The sequence below is a fragment of the Callionymus lyra genome, chromosome 17, assembly GCF_982586985.1.
Source record: "Callionymus lyra chromosome 17, fCalLyr1.hap1.1, whole genome shotgun sequence".
NCBI classification, from domain to species: Eukaryota; Metazoa; Chordata; class Actinopteri; order Syngnathiformes; family Callionymidae; genus Callionymus; species Callionymus lyra.
In genome coordinates, this window is record NC_141834.1 from 10547410 (window position 1) to 10569274 (window position 21865).

At 38.6% G+C, this 21865-nt stretch overlaps 1 protein-coding gene across 2 annotated transcripts in view; it reads right to left on the reverse strand.

Moving 5' to 3' along the window:
- Positions 1–21224, reverse strand: part of ccdc85cb (coiled-coil domain containing 85C, b) — a 63373-nt gene extending 42149 nt beyond the window's left edge. The window contains exon 1 of one of the 2 annotated variants that reach the window (XM_087812718.1): positions 20092–21224. In XM_087812718.1, the coding sequence (XP_087668844.1) occupies positions 20092–20797 (706 nt within the window). In that variant the 5' untranslated portion in view covers positions 20798–21224. The remainder of the gene's footprint in view (positions 1–20091) is intronic. The other variant, XM_087812719.1, reaches the window with a different exon arrangement.
- Between the last annotated feature and the right edge of the window lie 641 nt (positions 21225–21865).

Genomic DNA, 21865 nt, shown 5'->3' on the forward strand with positions numbered 1-21865 from the left:
CTTGAACCGCTATGAAAAGATTTTATAGAAATGTTCAAGTGTAACAGGACAAATTGGTCGTGTTACATATTACCATCTGGATCCATAGTTATCTAAAAATTTCGTCAGTGTGTAGTCATGCGGCATTAAGGAGATGGAGATGTTATGGGGGAAAAAAAAAAAAAAAATACAAACTAAACGATAGAACAAATTCCTTTTTTCATTTGAATAACATTTGAATAAATTATCACTGAATTTTTACAGTTTTTCGAGTGCATTGGTCAGCAAGTAAAACCAGAATTAATACAAAAGGTGCACCAGACAATTTTGATTTCTTTTTGAGAAATTTTGAGGATTTTAAGTGCACAGTAAAGTCTGTTCGATACAACAATTTACAACATCCTATCAAGAAAACGCGTAGGCCGTTAAGAATGTCAAAATTTAGCTAGAAATGAGCTGCTTGGCAGAGGTCCGAACATTCTTCGTACTTATCAGTTTAAAATTGAACTTTTTTATTCTTATTAATATTTATTTACGCCACTTGTAACAATAAAAAAGGGGCGTTAGAGTTTCTTCAAGATGGTCAAAGGTCGAACTCACCAAAGATGAAACACTTTTAATCGTTAATAGTTTAATATGAGTACTGGGCTTTTTTTTAATTTGTTATGTCAGTATTTGTTGCCCCTCAAAAATATTTTAGTGAATATTAATTCAAATAAAACTAAAATATAAAATAATAATTTTAGCCCATCTAGCATGATTTTATTAGAATTGTTTTAAAGAAACTGACTTTTTGTTTATTAAGTTTTAATCAATGTTCCCATTAAAGGCTTGTTTTTTTGGCTTGATGGCCCCTCCCAACATTCCTTTTACAAAATGTGGCCCCTGAAGGAATTAGCACTATTTAATCAAATCATTTCCATCAAATTTTCTTCTCCATCGAACCAACTTTTAAGCGAACAAACTCTTGCAAGCTCGTAATATTCCAGCAGTCTAACCTTTCACCATTTGTCCAGGTCGGCCACGGCTCTGATGTTTATGAGGACACAGCGAGGGAGTGTGGTGGGGGGGTGAGTGAGGGAGGGAGGGAGGGAGGTTACAGGGGTGAACTGGCGTGCAAAAGTTAAAGAACTCCTCAGACGGTCCGGCGAGGTCAGACATTGTTGTGGCGTCTATTGTCTGCAGCGGTACCAGCTGTCCTCTCTGGAAGCTGCTGCGTCTGCTCAAATTAGCAGCGAGTGACACAGATCCGACCGGACCGGTGACCAGGTGGTCCCTCTGACCACCGCTCCTTAATCCCAGGAAAAAGTCAACAGCCCACAGAAAAAAATAAATAAAATAAAAAAATCCATAATTTTATGGAATTAGACAGAATGAATAGACGTCAAAAAGAATACAAAGGACGTCAAATTGACATTGTAAACTTATTTTGAAGGTTTGTGGGGGTGCATCGGAATTACAGCTTCTAAACAATCGCCCAGGAATCTGTTATTTCTCCCTAAATAGCGGGTAATCAAACCTTTAATCATCTTACAATAAAAGCTGCAGATTAACGGGGAAGACATATGTGAGCGCTCAGGTCTGCAGTCTGTTTGTTTACACTCTTGTGGCGTTGTTTTTCCTCTTTCATTTTCAACCACACATGCGGGTGGAGACCTTGAGAGATGATGGATGGAAGGATATTTATTTATTAACCCCATGCTGGGAAACCTGCAGTTTTGTAGCAGAAACTAAGGGAAACAGTTTCAATTATTATTTTAAATTAATTAAATCAGGACATCATTTCAGCCACATTTCTCTGAAATATATATATATATATTTTTAAATGTTTACTAAATTCACCTGTCGAAGAGAATACATTTTCAGAGGGGTTATATTTATTTATATTTATTGACCCTAGGCTTGTAAACCAGAATGTTCAATTAAAATATATGACTAAATTCAATACAATTTATAAATACATTTAATGATTTTAATGAATAACAAAAAATATTCGTTTTTATTGTTTAAAAAAAACATCTGTGGAATAATTTAAAGTAAATGTTCTTTCCTGACAGAGAAAAATGGTTTAACTAGTTCTGTGCTTCCATCTGGATCCAGGAATATCTTTAGGAATTCGTCACTGTGGCATCATGGTCAGTTTTATTCTTTCATTTCCTGTTACAGGTGGGGGTGGACACTACGAGTGACGAAGAATGGATGAATCTATTTATGAAATAAAATCAAACTCGTGCCTTTTTATAACATTATTTGAGCCAAATGCAAAAAAAACAAAAAACTCTATATATATATATATATTGATTGATTGATTGATTGAAAAAACAATTATTAAATACCTTAACTTTTAGTTAAGATACAACTTGAACGGCTATGAAAATATTTCTTCAAAATGTCCAGAAAATTATCCTAAATTATTAAACTACTTCTGTTCCGTATTACGATCTGGATCCAGGAATCTCTTGAAGAATTTGTCACTTTTGAATCATGGTAAGTTTTAATCTCTCATTTCTCATTTCAGGTGTGGATGGAAACTTTGAGCAATGATGAATAGATGAATCTATTTATTAAATAAAATCACATTTATGACTTTATTTATTACATCATAAGCCATGTGTTATAAAGGTATCACTATATATAAAAAAAAAATAAACTAAAAAACATTTAGTAAGTACATGTATCAAATGTCCAGCTATTTTTCCTGAATTAACCTAAATTATTAAGCTAGTTCTTCTCCGTATTACCATCTGGATCCAGGAATATCTTGAAGAATTTGTCATCGGGATGCCACGGCCAATATTATGTTTCTTTATTTTATCTTCCGACATTTAATTCTTAATTTATTTCAACTCATCTTGGGTTTTTTTTTGTCGGTCACACAGTCAAACATCATTCCATTCCAACAAGAGGACACTTGCAAAGTTCACGACGCCTCCGCACTGCAGCGTGAATATGAAAACGTGTCTTGCCCAATTTGCTAAAAAAAAAAAGCGTGTGAAGTTCAGTCCGAAAAAACCCTCACGTGTCGCGGACTCACGAGGGCGAATCAGAGCCAGGGCGCGTTCGCCGAAGCCAACTCTCGATAATATAATTGTGGTCGATGAGAATATGCTGCCGCGGCACATTTCATTCTCTGTCGGAACATCACAGGTTGGTCAATAAAGACGATTCGCTTGTACACAAACAAAAGAGTTTCTGTTGGTTAAGCTTCAGACAGGAATGTGAAATGGGAGTGTTAAGTGTGTTTGCTGTGAGCTTGGACTTGCATAATCGCACTGCAGGGACCTTTAATCCGCACAGCCCAGGTTCGGACACACACACACATGTACACACACACACACACACACGAAAATCGAGCTTTGAAAACAATGTCATTTCCTTTACAGTATCGGCCACAGATCAAAGCATCCGTTATTCAACCTCCTCGGCTTCAGCCAAAAACTCTTCTCATGAAGGAATCTCGAAAATATGTCGAGAGCCGCGAAAGATGAAACGGATTCGTCCAATAAAATATTAACTCCTCGGAGTTTGAGACGAGTATCGTTCTGGTTCCGTTCCTGCGGTTTTATTACGGCCATACGTCAACTCTCGGACTGAGATGTTATCGCTGGCTCGTGTTTGGAAAGTGAAGGTAGATCGAATGGCAGGAAAGAATGTCTTCATCTCTTAGAAGTTGTTTTATATTGTAAATCAAATCTCTTTAGACACGATGATGAAGGAGATAAAAACAATGTGGTGCCATAAATCTAACAGGGTGTAACAACTTACTTCAACTAAATATGTATAGAAAACTATTTCACTTTATTTTGAAAGGGAAATCAAATTAAAGAAACATTATTGAAGCAAATTCCACATTTGCAACATGAAACACTTGTTGAATTTAATGTATTATCTTTTTTTGAAAAAGCTCAAGAGCTTCATTTACTTCATTTACCCATTTTAACAAAGGTGGTAAAATTTCAGATTTTACCCCAAAAAAAAACCATATTGGCTTTTATTTAAGATATTAGAGCTGAAAAAAAAATATTTCTGTGATATTTTTTGGAAAAACTAGAGCATTGTAACTTTAGTGGATTAAGATTTTGGTGATATTTTTTATAGTTTAAAATGTGTATATATAAATTCTATTTCCATCTCATCATTTAATTTCCAAGTTTTGGTTCTGGTTTTCCATTTCTTATGTTATATCATACTTTTATTCTGTACTTCTACTGCAAAAAAATATATCTATATTTATGATGAGATCACGATACAATCGTAGAATTTATGTCAAAAATCAAATATTTCCAGTTGCCGTTTCATTTCTATTTTCTATTTTCATGTATTTATTTGATTGTATTTATGTATTTATTTGATTTTTATTTTTAGATGTAATTATGGATGCCTGTATACATGGATGTGTTTTTGCTGCTGGACAAAATAATTTCTCCTGCTAGGATGCAAGTATCCATCAATCCATCCATCTATCAATTATGACCAATTTTTCAGTGGGCTAAATATTCACGGACCAACATTTAGATAAAATCATTTTTTTAAAACCTAAAAATTTCTGTTTTAGTCATTTTCACTTGTTTACAGGTTTTTTTATGAGGAAACTGGACATGTCTAAAAACTTTTATTAAAGAGTCACTAGTTCCCCGAACACTGTCATCAGTGAGCAGAGAAGCAGATGGAGCATGAATTCTCCTCCCATGATGCAACACTAATATACCCAGGGACTCAGTCATTCCACGTGCTATTAATTTGTATAATTCTGAGTTTGCAGGCAGGAGTGGAGTGAAATTATGACTCTTCTATGTTAATCTTTGTATCCTTATCTTTGTGTTATTTATATTTGATCCATGTTCTTCATAATTAGATTTTGTTATCACTTGCACTTTGTTCTTTTTATTGCACTTTGATCATGTTTTTATGAATCTATTGCTGTGTAAATGTTACGTCATTGAAATACCATCTCTTTTTTCTTTACAAAATGGAATGGCAGCTGGTTATAGAGAATCACACAAGTATAAAACAAGGGTTATGGAAACGTAAAAAGGCGCCAAAACAGATTAAAATAGTTATTTTTATTTCTGTTCATGAGCAACACCCCAGGATTGTCCTCATGTCACCCTCTTCTTCTAGAAACTGCTCTCTCGCAAAAAAAAAAACACAACATTCTCCGTCAGCCTTTTGAACAGTTGGGAGCGCTACGCTGCCATAAAAGAAAAACAACACAAAGGGAATCAGTTTCATGCCTTCGCTGTCGAGGCAGGTTTTTTTTTTTTTATATGACGCGGTTCTATCCTACCCAGCGTTTCCAGAATGGTTAATTATTCACATTTGACTTTACTTTCCGCCGAGTTACATAAACGCTAAACTGTACCACATGGCCACCCCGGTTTTTTTTGTCGAACTTTTTTCAAAGGGTTCCGAACTTGATGAAAGCCGAGCGAGCGGAGCGAAGGAGCGGAGCCTTTGTGTGGGAACATGTGGTAAAGAAAAACCCATAATACTGAATAAAAAAAAAGGCATAGTATCCTAGCAACAAGCCGAGGAAAAGGGGAAGCAGCTTGCTCCGCAGTGTCCTCCGTTGCTCCTGGATCTTCCACAAACTATAGCTTCCAGTCCCTCTCTCGCTTCCCCTTATCTTTCGCTCTCTCGGGTCCAAAAGTCCGACCCCAGTGAGGGTCACCTTTATCAACCGCGTACGACACTTAACGCTATTATATCTCCTAAAGGGTTTATAAAGGTTCACATGGGTTCATGGCATATCATATTCAGGGCTACGTGCCATGGGTTTAAAAGAGCGGTGGGCAGAGATACAGTACAAAAAGTGCCGCTCTTCAAATCCCTTTAACGTCGAAGCCCTGCCTCGGAAGCCGCAAACGATTTCAGAGAGAGCTACAACATCAATGGGTTTTAATCCCTTTACATCTTTTGTTGACGGAGAGAGGGCAAGACGGAGGATGTGTAGCAGATAACAAACTGTTAAAAAAAAAAGCATCTAACGAAACCCCCTTTCCAACCCCCCGAGGCAGATTCGTAACTCTTCGGTTTTCGGATTGGGAATCGGAAATCGCCTCTAGAGACGGGTGTCAGTCAAAAGCGTTGAGATTTGATGATCCAATTCATTCAAAACATTGACATGTATCCATGCATTTTTTGTTGTTGTTGTTGTATAAAGGATCCATCTAGGGATTGCTTATAGTCAACGCACTGTATAAAAATGAATCATTTTGCTATCTCCGGAAAACAAATGTGTTTGTGGTATCCCTTGTGTCGTCTCTGGCTCAAATTGAACGATCCCCACCACTGCATATGACTCAGCTTGACCCAACACAAGGGATAACCACAAACACATTTGTTCTCAGGCCTCCGGGTCACCTTGACCCACGGATAAAACAAGGGTCAAAACATTATTATCGGTAAAAGTCATAAAATGAAGCCACACCATTCTAGGATTTTTCGGGTTTCCACAAAATAAAATCACAGAAAATATTTTGCCACCACATAAATTTGACTTCTCTATTACCAGCTACCTAAGCTAGCAAGTAAGTTTAGCTTAATGATTAAAATCAGCAATTAAATCCTGTGACTTTATGTGGGAACTTGCCTTTTTAAGACCTTGGATCTTGAAATAGTATATTTTAAAATTGCAAATGAACATGTAATGGTTGTGTAAAACTGCAGGAAAATTACAATTACAATTTATTTAAAAAAGAAAACCACGTTTTTTTATTTAGTTATAAAATAAATGGGATCCAAACGTGATGCTAGGTACTAACTGTCTATGGTAATGTGGAGAAATGGTCCATGTTTTTGTAGAAATAAATAAATAAAAAAGCTAGAAAACATATCAAAACCCTAGTTTTGATCTTTTAAAGACCTCTGCACTTCCTATAAAGAACACGAAAACTTTTTCTTTAGTATGACGCGGCAAAGAATTGACTGCTAACCGGAGGAACGGATCTAAAAGTATAGTTTGATGTACAGATATAAATGCGTATAAAACTGATTTATTAATAAATGACCGCAAGTCTAACCAGCGCCAAGTTTTTGATCTCCCCAAAATGTGAAGCACGAAAACGTCCATGTGTTGAAAACCATAAATACACAAGTGCACTCTCGCCACAACACACTTTGTACGTTGACACAAGGCAGACTCTCAAATTGATTTACGACCCATTCCGCGCTCCTGATGGCACCTCTAATGAAACGCTACCCAGCGTTCGTTCCCCTGCATGTTGACATCTAAATAACGCCGGCGCTAAATTCACCATCAACGGGGGGGGGAGCAGCTGTGTGCGATCCGATGCGAAATGGGCCACGGGTGCCGGGGAGATGGGTCGAGTTATAATTGGCTGTCAGACGACTCATTTCCTACCCCTAGTGTGCGGGAGAGAAAGTTCTGAAAATGATGTGGAGCGAGTGTCCGACTGAAGATAAATAACCGGCGCCCATTAGCTTTATCTGACAACCGACAAGTGTCTTTACAAGTCCTAACGGAAGCCGAACCGAGGAGGAGAGATTTTGGTTTTGTCTCCGCGCGATGTTCTATTATTCAAGACGCCACTTTTTTTTTCCCTTCGTGCGGGATCTTAAGCTTTAACAGAAACAGTCCCCGATGATGTGAGATGTTTTATTACGAGTAGGACCTCAAAGTCAAAAGGGAAATCATGTCTGCTTAAACTCAAATGAGAGACAGAGAAAGATCTAAATTCATGTGTAATCTTCAGATAAAGTGCACTCAACAAACGCTTCGACCCGATTTTACCGGTCCTCACCTAAGCGCTTTACGATTGTCACTGCGATCGGGATTGGACTCGTGCGTTTTGGCGTTGAGGTCGCGATGAATGATGACGGTGATCAGCTCTTATGAGCTCACGCCAAGCCTGGTTAAGCACTTGGTAATATGTTTGTAATGGAACGTTGCCTGCCATCGGAATTTTTTTTTTTTTTCTTTTTTTGGGGGGGAGTGAGTGCTCGTCCCGGGTTGCACTATTTAGACGGATAAATATTTCAGGAACCAACAGGAAAAGACAAAGATGAAATAGTGATGGGGGTTGTTTTTTTTAGTAACACACCTACATATGACGCATGTGTTGTGATTTGTATCTGTGTGTTATGAGAACTACCTCAGGGGAATACTTCAGACTACACTTCCTTGTTTCAATGGTATTCTTTATTCAACTTTGCCATTTCTAACTTGGATTTTTTTCGCTCTAAATCAAGGGGCCACACTCTAAGTTACAGTCTAAGACAGGGGTTAGCAATATCATTTACCAAGGGACCACAGCACATACTTCGACCGCCGTGAAGGGCCATAAAGCCGAAATAAAGAAAGGAATTGGAAGAAATGCGAGCGGGTCAGAATTCTTGCTGCAGAGTTTTGTATTAACTACAGGCGAGACAGCTCCTTCTTGTTTAGACACGAAAATAAACGGTTACAAAAGTCTTAAGACACAAACGCATGGATTACCATCTCCGGATCTTGTTGTGACATCATTTTCCTAAGAAGAGTTTTTTTGAGTTAAAGGAAACAGTTTCTGGTCAGTTTTCTGCAGTGTTGTACTAGAGACATGTCTTTGTCAAATACAACACCCAGGTTTCTCAGGCTCAGTTAAAGCTATTAAACAAAAAACAAATAATACTATATTTCTACATGATACTTAATGAAAGGCACATTAATGGCGCCCCTAAGCCGCTCTTTATCTGGTCTAAGAGGTGGTCTTAATTTCAACATTGGGGCCACATACAGTATATGATCTTCGTTTGACACCAATACCGGTACATCGTAGCAGGTCTTCCTTCTGCCTATATACTATATATTTCATCACATACCACAAGTCTTTTTTTTTTGAGCTGCCCATTAATTCAATATATAGCCGGACACCCATGACTTGTCATTTTTGTATCAACTATTTATATTATATTTTATTATAAGATCAACTACACGTAATTTAACCTGTCAGAGACTGTATTCCAATAGTCAGTAAAACAAATAAACATTTCAAATACTATATGGTATCTAAAAAATAAACAGCCTCTAATATCCTTAACTATATACTTTTACTGATAAAAAACCTTTACATTTTCTTTCAATTACATCCTTTGTTTTTGGTAAAATACTCTAGATTTCTTGGAAATATTCCCTCTTTGGATAACGGACTGTCTTGTTCTAAACAAAGCTAACAAGGGGCATCAAATATGATTCTAAACATCTATTTTAAAAGTAGTTTAAATGAGAAACAGGTGAAACCGATCTAGTTTTCCCGAACATTTAATGTATACATCGAGGATTCCTTAACTCGTCCGATAGCAGGAAAACATTTCGTTTTGGCTGGAAAACTTCCTTCTAAAGCAATGAGGGGCATCTGGGAAGATTTGTCTTCATCTAAAACACTGTCCGAAAATCAAAACAGGAACGTGTTTTCCCAAGTTACAAACTCCAGACTTGGCAGCGGAAAAAACGGGAGGGGGAGAAATTAACCCCGGAGTAAAGCGCGGCAAGGTTACCTGAAACCATTCCAAGAACTTTCCTCCGAGAAGGAGCAACAGTGTTGGGACGAAACAATTCATTCCAGATGCTTCAGTCGGCCCCTGAAAAATCAACATTATCTCATCCATCTAGAAGGTCCGCCGCCGCCGGGTTCCTCTTATGCAAGCAGCTATAAACATTAGAACCCATGCTTTAAGAAACCAAAAGGAATGTCCTCATTGTTAATATTTAAAGTTTATTTACGACTGGTGAAGGTGGCAAAGGTGAAGACATCTGCTGACTCCAGCCCTCAATGTCATATAATCCCAAAGCGAAACAAGCTGACGGGGCCGAAAAAACCCAGATGAATGTCTTCTGCCTTCCAGGGTTACGAAAAAAAGAAGCTGAGGTGTTCGGACTAAGAGCTGCTGACTTCTGGGCGACGCGGGACCGGGTCCACTATTGAAGGTCACCGGATGTGTTGCGTCAACGATTTAAACTGCTGATAGTGACTTTGTAATCCTTGTGTTTGTCACGGCGCCACCTGAACCCAATTACTCGTGCTGACCTCATACAGCGAAAGGCGGCTTGTTTGCGCCGAGAGATCGCGCTCGCGTCTGACGGCTAACACGGATCAATGCGGCCCCTGAGGGCCCGTCATTCGCCTCAAAAAACCCCGCAAATGCTAGCGAAGGCGCAGAGTCTCGTGTCACGAGACATTGTAGGAGATTCCCTCCGGGGTCTTTATTGAAAATGTATTATGTACAAATATAATACATTGTTAAAAGGTGTGTTTACGATTATTATTATCCACCTTTGAATGAACCTTGGAATATGACGAAGTCAACCCCACCCACAACAAATCTTTTTGAAAAAAAAAAATATAATAATTAACTTATAAAATGAAAATAAAACATGGATTCAGACTCAATATATTTTGTTTTACCAAATTGTATTTATTTATTTATTTGATTGTTTTTTTACATGTATTAATGGACGTTTTTTTGGATGGATGTTTTTTATACTGCTGGACAAAATAATTTCTCCTCCTGGGATTCATCTATCTAACAACTATCAACATCATTTTTCTAGTTATACAATGTTTAATTGCATAAATGATCAATTAAACTTTGGGGCAAACAAGGAAATCCATTGAGATCTTGGCGATGACTGAGGACGAGAGGATACAGTCGACTCCAGCTGCCTTTTAAAGCTGATTTTTGGACATATTTTGGTTTAAAAAAAACAAATGAATTCATCCATCTATATTAGTAAATTCCTTTAAGATCGTTTTTCTGGTTATACAATGTATAATTGTGGACATTAATGATCAATTAAACTTCGGGGGCAAACAAAGAAATCCTGTGAGATCCTGGCGATGACTGAGGACGAGAGGATACAGTCGACTCCAGCTGCCTTTTAAAGCTGATTTTTGGACATATTTTGGTTTGAAAACAAATGAATTCATCCATCTATATTAGTAAACTCCTTCAACATCATTTGTATGGTTATACAATGTATAATTGTTACCATTAATGATTAATGTTCCTTATCTTATCTCAAACAATGGCACCTTTTATTGCTCACAATATAAAACATTGAAATGAAACTACTTTACTTTGAGCCAGCCATCCGACAGGCCACATAAAATGACCTGGAGGGACACATTTTGGCCCCCGGGGGCTAGAGTTTGGCACATTGTGCTATACTTTTAGTCATGAATAATCGAAGTCAGGTCTGGGGACCATTTGGAGGCCCTTGTTGATGCCACACCAGCATTGTTGTCTTTAAAAACACAATTTAAGACTTAAAATGAAACACATATTTGAAAAAGGAGTTTCACAAACTTTTGATACTAATCCTAATGCCAATTGCTAAATATAAACAATTTAACCAAATGAAAATTCAATTAAAATTGTGTGTATTTTATTCGGTTAAAGCAACATCAAGTAATTGTAAAGTTTACATGCCTTGATTGTTTAACTGCTGTATTGTTTGGACTCCCGTGCCTCAAGTAGTGTAGAATTTGAACTAAAAGTGTAGTTAAGAATTGTTATGATAAATTCAAAAGCAAATAAAACGGATTAAATATGAAATAAAAAACGTATACCAAAAAAGTAATTTATATATTTCTGCATGATCATTGTGAAAAGTAGTAAAAATAGGTAACGTAAAGTCTAAAGCAAGTGATTTAACATCAGATAAATGTCATGTTAAGTCGTCAAAATGAAAGAATATGAATCAATATTTGTGCCGTCAGGTTTAAGGAAGTCATACACTTGCATTCACCACAGGGGTCAGTCGGTCGCGCAGCACCGGGAATGATCCCCCATCCCCCCCTATATCTGTACTTCATTCTGCTTCGGTGGGTCTGAGGCCTGCGTGGGCCCCTTGTCCACTCAAGCCACCCATCACCGCCGTTGCCGTGGCGACGGAGCGACCCAGCCCTTACAGCTGCGATCATAAAAAGGACGACATCCCATTCTGACGCTAAACAAGCCCCCATGAGTGTATAAATCATGTAAACAAATGTATTTGTATTGACAGCTTTAAAGACAGATCATGTCCTAAAAGTAAAGGTCATAGGTCATTTGCCTTTTCCAAGTGGGTACTAGAGACAGAAACTTAAACTAACTTAGGTTAATTTGTGTTGTTAAGTGAAATAAATGTTAAACTTTCTTGTTTATTCTAAGGAGTATAATTTTATAATGTTTAACTTTATAAGTTAATATAAGTATTATATAGTATATAAGATTTAAGTCTCCAGCTAAATAAGAGGAAAATGTCCATCTTATCTGATACATGGTGGTAAAGATAATAAATCAACATAAAGAAATGTATTTTCTTAAAGAAATAAGATATATATACATTTGTAATAAGACAGCTTTTTTATTGATTTATTTGTTATAAGAGTAGGAGTAGTGTGAGAAAAAAATCAATACACGGTTTTAACGCAATATTTTTTTAACGATACTGTATCGATATTAAACAGCAATATCAATTTACTTTTCCCAAATAAAATATAAAGATATATGTCATAGTTCTTCTATAAAGTACGTAAAATAAACTAATTAGATCTTAGAGCTTTATTATTATTTAAAATTAACTTAAGCAATTAAACTTCAGGGCAAACAAGGAAATCCTGCCAGATCCTGTCGACGACTGAGGACGAGAGGATACAGTCGACTCCAGCCGCTTTTTAAAGTTTGGACATATTTTGTTTTCAAAGCAAATGAACGTAAACTCTGAAACGCCAAGAGTCAAGTACTCAGACAACACTACAAATATACACATTTGTTTCTACATATATATCGTATCATTTCACCAGATTCTTGCTAAAATTGGATACTTTATTAAACTTTGCAATATTTAGTTTGAAGTCATTACGCCATCGTGAAAAAAAGAAAAAAGAAAAGAAAAAAGTGAAAAAGGTTATCAGTTGGTATTCTACCTGTTCCCTCACACGGGAGTTCAGCGGGTTCACATCTTGTGTGAAAACTCTGGCCGACTTCATAACCTCAATCTGTCTCCGAGCGTCGCGACGACAAGAAAGGAAAAAAAGAGAAAGAGGAGAGAAGGCATCCGACAGCAGGTTCACAAGAGGAGGACGTCGACGTTGGAGGAGCGAACAGACGGGGGAGAAAGATATTTCAGAGCGATATGGGAAGTGACTGGTTCCGTGCATCCAGACGCCGAGGAGGGGGGGGGGGGGCGCTCCCGTCTTCCTGTTCCCTGGGAGTCCGATCCCTTTTGCCGCCGCGCCACTTCGGAGGAGGCCACTGCCTCTTTTTGTTTATCCAGGAATGTGGGACATCCTGACAGGCCTGCTTTTTTTCCATTGACAGTACACAGCTGAGAGTTCCCCCTGTGGCCCTTTCTGTTCGCTCCCCTGTGAGCTGGCGCGTGTCTGCGACTCCACTCTTGTTATCTGCGTTATCAGAGCGTCGCGGCTCACTGGGAACCCACAGTGAGTAAGCAAACAAACACAATGATACTGCGAAAAACTAAATGTGTCACCAGGGAAAAATACCCACCAAACACACGTTTACTGTTCCCTTAAATACTTCACTTTCCTCTTATCCTGACGGCAAATAAATCAACGAAAAATCCTTTCCGTGTGTTCACACACACACTTGTAAACTAGTTCACTCGCACTTTAAAAAAAGAAAAAAAGAAAAGCGTTCTGCAGTTACTGGAAGCCAACAATGAAACTCGTGAGTGGACGAACAGGATACATTGCAAAAGAAACAACCTATTCCGGTTCGACGCCAAATACTTCGCACAATGACTTCAAAACCGCAGACGGGAGTCGCATTGTGTTCCTCTGAAATCAGAACCTTCCTTCGCTGGAACTTGAACATGAGTTTGGTTTTGAGAAGATTTGAGTCCCTTTTTTTGTTTGCCAAGAATAAACAAGATTTTTTAAAATTGACTTTGTGGAAGAATTTGGTTCTTTTTATCATAACAATCCAGGGGGAAAACTGGTTTCAAGGGACAAAATGACCCAAGTTTGACGCTATGAATATGTAGAAAAGCTCATTGTTATTATGTTTAAATCTTTTAATTCAGTTGTTTGAATACATGTTTTTCTATTTCAATATATATCTTCATATTTTCTTTTTTTTATTAATTTTTGGACAGTGGTTAAATATTAAATATATTTCAAGAAATATGCATTTGGTTTTATAAATTTTGCCTTTTTGTCACATTAATTACAGTATCAACCATTTTTGTGATTTTCAGCATTAAACTATCTTTCTCTGATTAAATTATCCCAAATGTATTTCCAGCATTTTGTATTCCTGTGGGGTTCAATAAGCATTTTGAATGTTTTTGTTGATTCAATATTAATTTCTGCTGCTATCGATGTTGTTTCGCGGTCCTTGGCAGAGGTATGTCCTGCCATAGTCCAATGCCAGGTTCTGAATATATGTTTTATTGTCATTTTATAGGTGAATTATTTTGGGTTATTTCAAAAAATGTGTCAATTCGGTCTATAATTTATACTTTTCATAAACTGTAGATTCCCATCTTTGTTTACAAGTTCATATTGTGGAAAAATATATATATTTCAATAATGATTGTAATGTTTGTAATTCTTGTAGGCAGTTATAGACGACACGACATCACCTTTAAATAGAATTGTCAGCCTGATTATCCTGGACGGCCCCTTAGGAAATGTAATAACCCATCCCTGTGTTAAGACAAGGCGATAAGAACTCCCTCATTGCGAGTCATTTGGACCCAATTTCGGCCTAAGTGGGCTCAAACGAGCGACTCGGCGGAGAGAGACTGAACGGGAACACTTGTCATCCAAGGATCACGTTTACCCAAGAGAACAAACGTGGGAGGGGGAGAGAAAAAAAAAAAAAAAAAAAAGCCAGCAAGTGGTTTTTCCCTTTGATGCGACTCTCTGAATGTTAATTCAGCGAATAAAGCGGAAGCTTATGAATTCATGAGTCAGACGGATCGTTGGACCGATTGACTCCAGACCTTGAACGGCAAATTGCACAAGAGTTAATCGACACAAAACCTAAATGTTTAACTACAAAAACAAGACAATTAACTTATGAAATGTGACCAAAAGAACCGGTTTAAAGTCCCTGTCAAGTACCAACCATTGCAACAACAACAAAAAAAAAACGCTAAGATATGTTCCGGCAAGTCTGACTAATTCGCTCTCCTACTCACTCCCACTGAAAGAGTCACTCCCGTCTACTTAACGTTGGTCCCCTTTGTGTCCATTTGGCAGCTCAAAGGCCAGGAGATTGTGTAAAAAGGGCTCTGTGAAAGGTCAACAGGCATTATCCCACAGTGAGGATGTTTCCCTGGATCATCTGGCCGATGCCACTTTAATGTCTCGCTCCGGCACTTTGTCTTGATGTCGTCGAAGCTATACGGCCCATCCGACGCTCAAGGTCTGCTGGACGAGTTGAAGGGGTTAACGTGAGCCCTTTGTGACAGGATAATATTTCAGGTGGTCTTTGAGCGAACGATAAATTCCACTTCCAGGCCACACAAAGTGACACCACGGACGTTGCGACATCCAATACTATGATTGCGCAACACCGAAGTTTTTTGGGGGGGGGGGGGGGGGGTCTACCCACCCGCCCTCTGCCTTTTTTTTTTTTTATTTCTCAGGAACAGAAGCCTTCACACACATTACTGCACACAACTCGTCCAAGCCTACACACACACACACAGCCAAAAGAAGAATAATGGGGATGGAGCCGGGGAGGGGGGGGGGTGCGGTTGTGTTTGTCCGCCATGTCAACACACAAAAAATTCAATTATGCAGACAGCAGGATGTCCCCGAAACCCAACCTCTTTGAGCTCAATATGCTGCTCTCCAACAGATCCCCGCCCACCCCCCCAAGCTTCCCAGCCAACCCTGTAGCGTTGCTCGGTAAACTCCCCCCAAAAAAAAACTAGCGAGAGCCATTGAGGCCGAGCTCCCATTCACATGGTCCCCGTGGCACCTTTGTAAAGAAATGGAAATCTGGAGCTGGTAAGAGTCGACGGTACTAAATATTAACCACGAGATATTTTTGCACTGAACTTTAAAAGAAAAAAGTGATGGTTGTTAAGATGAAAAAGCAAACTAATGATGAACACAACTTTCCTTTTCATTTCGCCGTCTGTGGCTCGCAGACAGATGCTCTTCATTTAGCAGCGGAGTGACAATCCAAGAGCTCGTCTCCTAAATGCTCCGGGGAGCCACTGGCATTTGGACAGTATTAAATAAAGCCTCTCTGCAGACCTCACACCATGTCCACATCTGACCTCTCAACATGGCCACTCCACTCAGATTTCAGGAGGACTAAACCTCTGGCGTTTAAAAGAAAGACGGTTATCTAACTATTAACACATAAGGGACTCGGAAGAAAACGTCTCATACTAGATCGTAAAAATGAGTTTAAATTCATGTAAATTAAGAAAATATATTGCCTAACAAACTGTAAATACATCTTAAACTGTCTTTTTTTTTTAAAATCTCGTCCTTGGTATTACTTTCGGTAACAGAAGAGATTAAAAAAGAAAAAAGAAAAAGCGTGCCTTTTCAATTCAGTACACTTATCTGAATTCTGGTTGTACTTACTGAACCGATTTAATGTGGTACGAATATATGTTGAAAGGTTTTAGTACGATTTACTCAATTTACAAAGCCGCCCCCAGACTTTGTAGTATTACTCAGCGAGACTTTGTAGTGTTAATGAGTGAGGCTTCGTCATAAAACTGCTTAATTGTTTGCAATAGTACTCAGCGAGACTCTGTACAATTACTCTGCAAGACTTCTTAGTATTACTCCACAAGACTTTGTAGTATTACTCCGCGAGACTTTGTAGTATTACTCCGCGAGACTTCGTAGTATTAATCAGAGAGGCTTCATAATATAACTCCTCAATCGTTTGTAATATTACTCAGCAAGACTTTGTACTATTACTCTGCAAGACTTTGAAGTAAGGTAAAACTTTATTGATTGATGAAATTGTTTTGTTTTGTTTTTCCAATAGCCAATACATACAGCATGTAATTACTCTGTAGCAAGTATTACTCTGCGAGACTTCGTAGAGTTACTCTGCGAGACTTCGTAGAGTTACTCTGCGAGACTTCGTAGAGTTACTCTGCGAGTCTTCGTATAATTACTCTGCGAGACTTCGTAGAATTACTCTGCGAGACTTTGTAGAGTTACTCTGCGAGTCTTCATATAAACACTGCGAGACTTCGTAGAGTTACTCTGCGAGTCTTCGTATAATTACTCTGCGAGACTTCGTAGAGTTACTCTGCGAGACTTCGTAGAATTACCCTGAGAGACTTCGTAGAATTACTCTGCGAGACTTCGTAGAATTACTCTGCGAGACATCGTAGTATTACTCTGTGAGGCTTCGTAGTATTACTCTGTGAGACATGGTAGTATTACTCTGTGAGGCTTCGTAGTATTACTCTGTGAGACTTTGTAGTATTATGTAGTGCAACTTTCTTAAACCACACAACCAGGAATATATGCAAGTGATATTTACGACTTTTCAAAGCTCTTACGATTTCACCTATCAACTGTAAAAAATAAAAAAAAATGGGAATCAACAGAAAAAGGTTTTGTCATCATTGACAGTAGTTGATTTTAGTAGCTGTAAACTTTTACATTTCTTTGCTAGTTCTTGAAAAGTAGTTGTGCGAGCAGCAGCAGTTAACGGCCATACAGGTGAAAAAATGAATCACGTTCCTAGATCCAAACTAAGCAACACAACTATCTTAACCCTTTTATCTGATTCCGCCTTGAGGTTTTGAGTTATGTAGCTGATAAAGGACAGAAAATGAATCAACCACATCTGTCACTGGTTACTGTTTCAGAAATTGAAGTAGCTTCTTCGACACAACAACAGATGTCCACACAAGAGAGAAGCAACACATCCAGCAGACACCGAGTGTTGCATAAAGATAACCAAACACAGACTCCACATGTGTCAGGATTTTTGTGTGTGTTTGGGTGTTTCCCCCATTAAGGGCTTGGTCTTCCCAATGGACGACTCGGGGATTGTGATCGAATCCATGTGTTACTGTTTAGATCGAGAGTTCTTTCCACACGAAAAAAAAAAGAAAGATCACATGACCAGCCCTTATGCTAGCTAAACAAGGCTTAGCATTCCCTCGTTCCATCGCAGCATTTTTCATCCCTGCTCGTGGCTTTTCAGTATTTAGGTCTGGATTTCTGGTCCGACTCCAGCTCAAAAAAAAAAAAGCATTCTCCATGGCGAACCAAAGACAACAATAATCAGTCCCAAAAAACAAAAACCCGCTCTAAAAGCTATTAAGATAAGCCGTCTTCCTTGAGGACAGAAAGAGCAGTGACCTAAATCAAGGCACATTCTAACCATGGGGCAGCCCCGGGATTGAAAAAAAAAAAAGAGGGCCACTTAAGGATGCAGCATGTGTGCATATGGGAGTCTTTCATAATCAGCCCAATCAAGACTGGACGGTGGGGTTAAGCCAAGACCACCATGTTAATCCTTCACAACAAATTTCATCAGCATATGCTCTTAAGTGGCGTCACACACACACACACACGAGAGACGCAGCAGGACATTGTTTAACTGCCTGTAGATGTAGAACATTCATGACGTTGCGTAAACAAAAATAAACTTTTTTTTTTGCATTATAAAAGGGCTGAATGTAAACCCTAATTTGTCTGATCTCTATCCAAACACGACGGATGTCTAGACCAGTGGTGGGCGATTGGCCTGGGACCATCTGGTAAGGGACCCTTCAAGCCAAAATAAAAGGAATCAAGTAATGACATTAATATTATTTTGAGTGACAATAAATGACAAAAGTCCTCAAACAAAAACCCTATTAACACATCAAGAGACTAGTCATGAATATTAGGACTAAACATAAAATAATTGTTAGTTTCTACATGGTCTTCCACCTAATGAGGGCCACATTAATACAGTCAAGGGGCCAATTGTGGACCCCAGGATGCACTGTTCCCTGTTCTTGTCTAGAAAATAATGACAACTTTTTTTTTCTCTGACACACAACCAGTCAAAACTTTCTTTAAATATGGTTTCAACATATAGTTCAATTTTCATTTATTTATTTTAATTTCTTGCATTTTGTTTTTCATGATTAGCAAAAAAGTTGTTGATCTTCACATGGAGTCTGTTGCTCATAATGTCCCTTTTTAAGTTACATTTCAAGCCTGACCAACTGTTTTTAGCACTGATTTAGCCCAGCTAAGCTAATAAGTACACCATTAGTTCCAAGTTTACTTTCATATATAAGAAAAAAAAGTTTATTTTCTATCTGTGAGCTAAAGCTACAACTATAAACACTTAACAACCAATAACAAAACAAAAAAAATTGAATTATATGGGAGACCTTTGAGCAATATCATAGGATATAGTGATCCAACTAAAGAAACAGTGTCTTTGTAATAGCCCAAGACTACCGGGTCGTTAATACAACGGTAGGGCAGGCATTAAATCATTATTTTTATCAAATAAATTATACTTTTCTTATATAAAAAAACATTGTAAAGTATCAGATGTTGATTTGTAATACAACATTTTGTATTTTCTTTCACAGGGTCAACAAACAAAGTTGTAGATTAATGTTCAAATTAATCAAACACATGACTTTTCTTTTGCTAATAATATCTTTTTCAAACTGTGGTGCATTTCAGTACTGACCGACTGTTTCTAGCACTGTAGCTGGCTAAGCTAACAAGTATACCATTAAGTTTACAACAAAGTTTACATTATATATGAAAAATGTATATACGACTACCAGCAAAAAGAGCAAACAAATCACATCAAATTGAGATTATAATCAATTACATGGTTTGAGCAATATCATCTGATATAACTTAAAGAAACAGTGTCTTTGTAATAACCTAAGACCACCGGGTAGTTGGTAAAACAGCACAACATGAATTTATCAGGATTTGTGATTAAAGAAAATTATTTTAAAGTACAAAGGGTTATATATTAGAAGCGAAAATTAGTGGATATTTGGTAGTTTTTTGTGTCCTGGTTTTCGGTAAAAAGGACTCAGTCATGTAGATGTACATCTACAATGGCATTGAAACATGGTTTTGAGAAACAAAAAAGGAAGTTCTCACAGAAGTTTTTCCAGATCAATTACAATGGACTCACCATTGAGACCGTTGGGGATGCTCCTGTGATGGTGGGGCCCTGACAAGTCATCCATGGACCTCCTCATGGTGGGGCCCACCTTACTGTTCTCCGTGGCCGGCTTGTGTACGTGGTTGTGGTGATCCGGGCTCCCGGCGCTGCCCGTGCTGGAGGTGCTACTCCCGTCCCCGACGTCCCGGACCGTCCCGGTCCCCCCGTTCAAGTTGGTCAAACTGGACTGACTGTCTATGGAGCTCCTGGACCCGGCGCCGTTCCGGTCCTCGTCCAGCATGAGGATGATCTCCTTCAGCTCCGAGTTCTCCTTCAGCACCGTCTCCTGGTTGGCCTCCAGCTCCTTCAGCTTCATCATGTAGGAGCCCACCTCCTTCCACATGGAGCTGGCGGTGTAGCGGCCGAAGCGTTGCCACTCCCGGGACAGCTTCTTGCCCTTCTGCCGGTCGTCGTCCAGGAAGCAGCAGAGCTCCCGGAGCTCGTGGTTGTCGTCCTGCAGCTTCTGGTTGATCTCCTTGAGGCTGCGGATCTCGTGGAGGTGCACCTGTAGCCGGCGGTTGATGTCCTTCATCAGGTTGCCGTGCTCCATCATGAGACCCATCTTCTCCCCGTCCACCTTCCTCAGGCGCCGCAGGAGGTCCTCCTTGCCGCACCGGAGCAGGTCCTCGTCAGTCATCTGGCTCAGCTCTTCTGAGTCGGAGGGATTCTTCGCCATTGACGGACTGGACTTTTCTTTTTAAAAAAAAAAAAAAATCCGACTTTTGCTCAAAACAACGACTTAACTAACCGAGCTGTAAACGTTGACTCGTGTTGGGAATCATCGCAAGAACCAAAATAAAAGTAGATTTAAAATAAAAATAGATTTAAAATAAAAAACATAAATTCTTTTTAAAATATATTCCGGATCGTCTGTCAACACTAAAGTCCTCGCGGCTCCATTCAAACGACGCGCATTAAAGAGAAAAATACAATAAAAAACCTCCTTATAATATAGATATTTCTCTACTGACTGCAGCAAGATAAGCCTCTTTGCGCGAGGTTTCGCTGTGTCGGCGACAGCAAGAATCGAAGCCTTTTTTCCACAAACCCTTTGCTAGCTCGGATTTAGCAGCCGCCCCCTCCTGCTCCTCCTGCTCGTCCAAACACTCGGGGTTTTTGAAATCTTTTCACGGAGATTTCCACGCAGAGAACCAATCGTGGCGAGAGAGCAGCAGGTAGATGAGGAGCCGTGAGCCGCGGCGGAGGAGCTGCCTTTCTTAAAGGGACAGTACAGGATTGTTTAGCGAGCGCTGGGAACTTTGAACGTGAAGAATAACTGTTTTTTTATCCTAGGATTCTTCACTGTGAAACAAGAAATACACTTTCTAGATATGATTTATGTTATATTCTTTCACTGTGAAACAAGAAATACACTTTATAGATACGATGTATGATATATTTCTTCACTGTGAAACAATAGATACACTTTCTAGATCATAAATATAACATATTCTTTCACTGTGAAACAAGAAATAAACTTTCTAGACAAAAAATATATATATATTTATTTACTGTGAAACAAGAAATACACTTTCTAGATACGATTTATGTTATATTCCTTTACTGTGAAATAAGAAATACACTTTCTAGATCATATTTAAGATATATTTATTCACTGTGAAACAAGAAATATACTTTCTAGATCATAAATATAATATATTCCTTCACTGTGAAACAAGTAATACACTTTCTAGATACGATTTATGTTATATATTCTTCACTGTGAAACAAGGAATACTCGTTT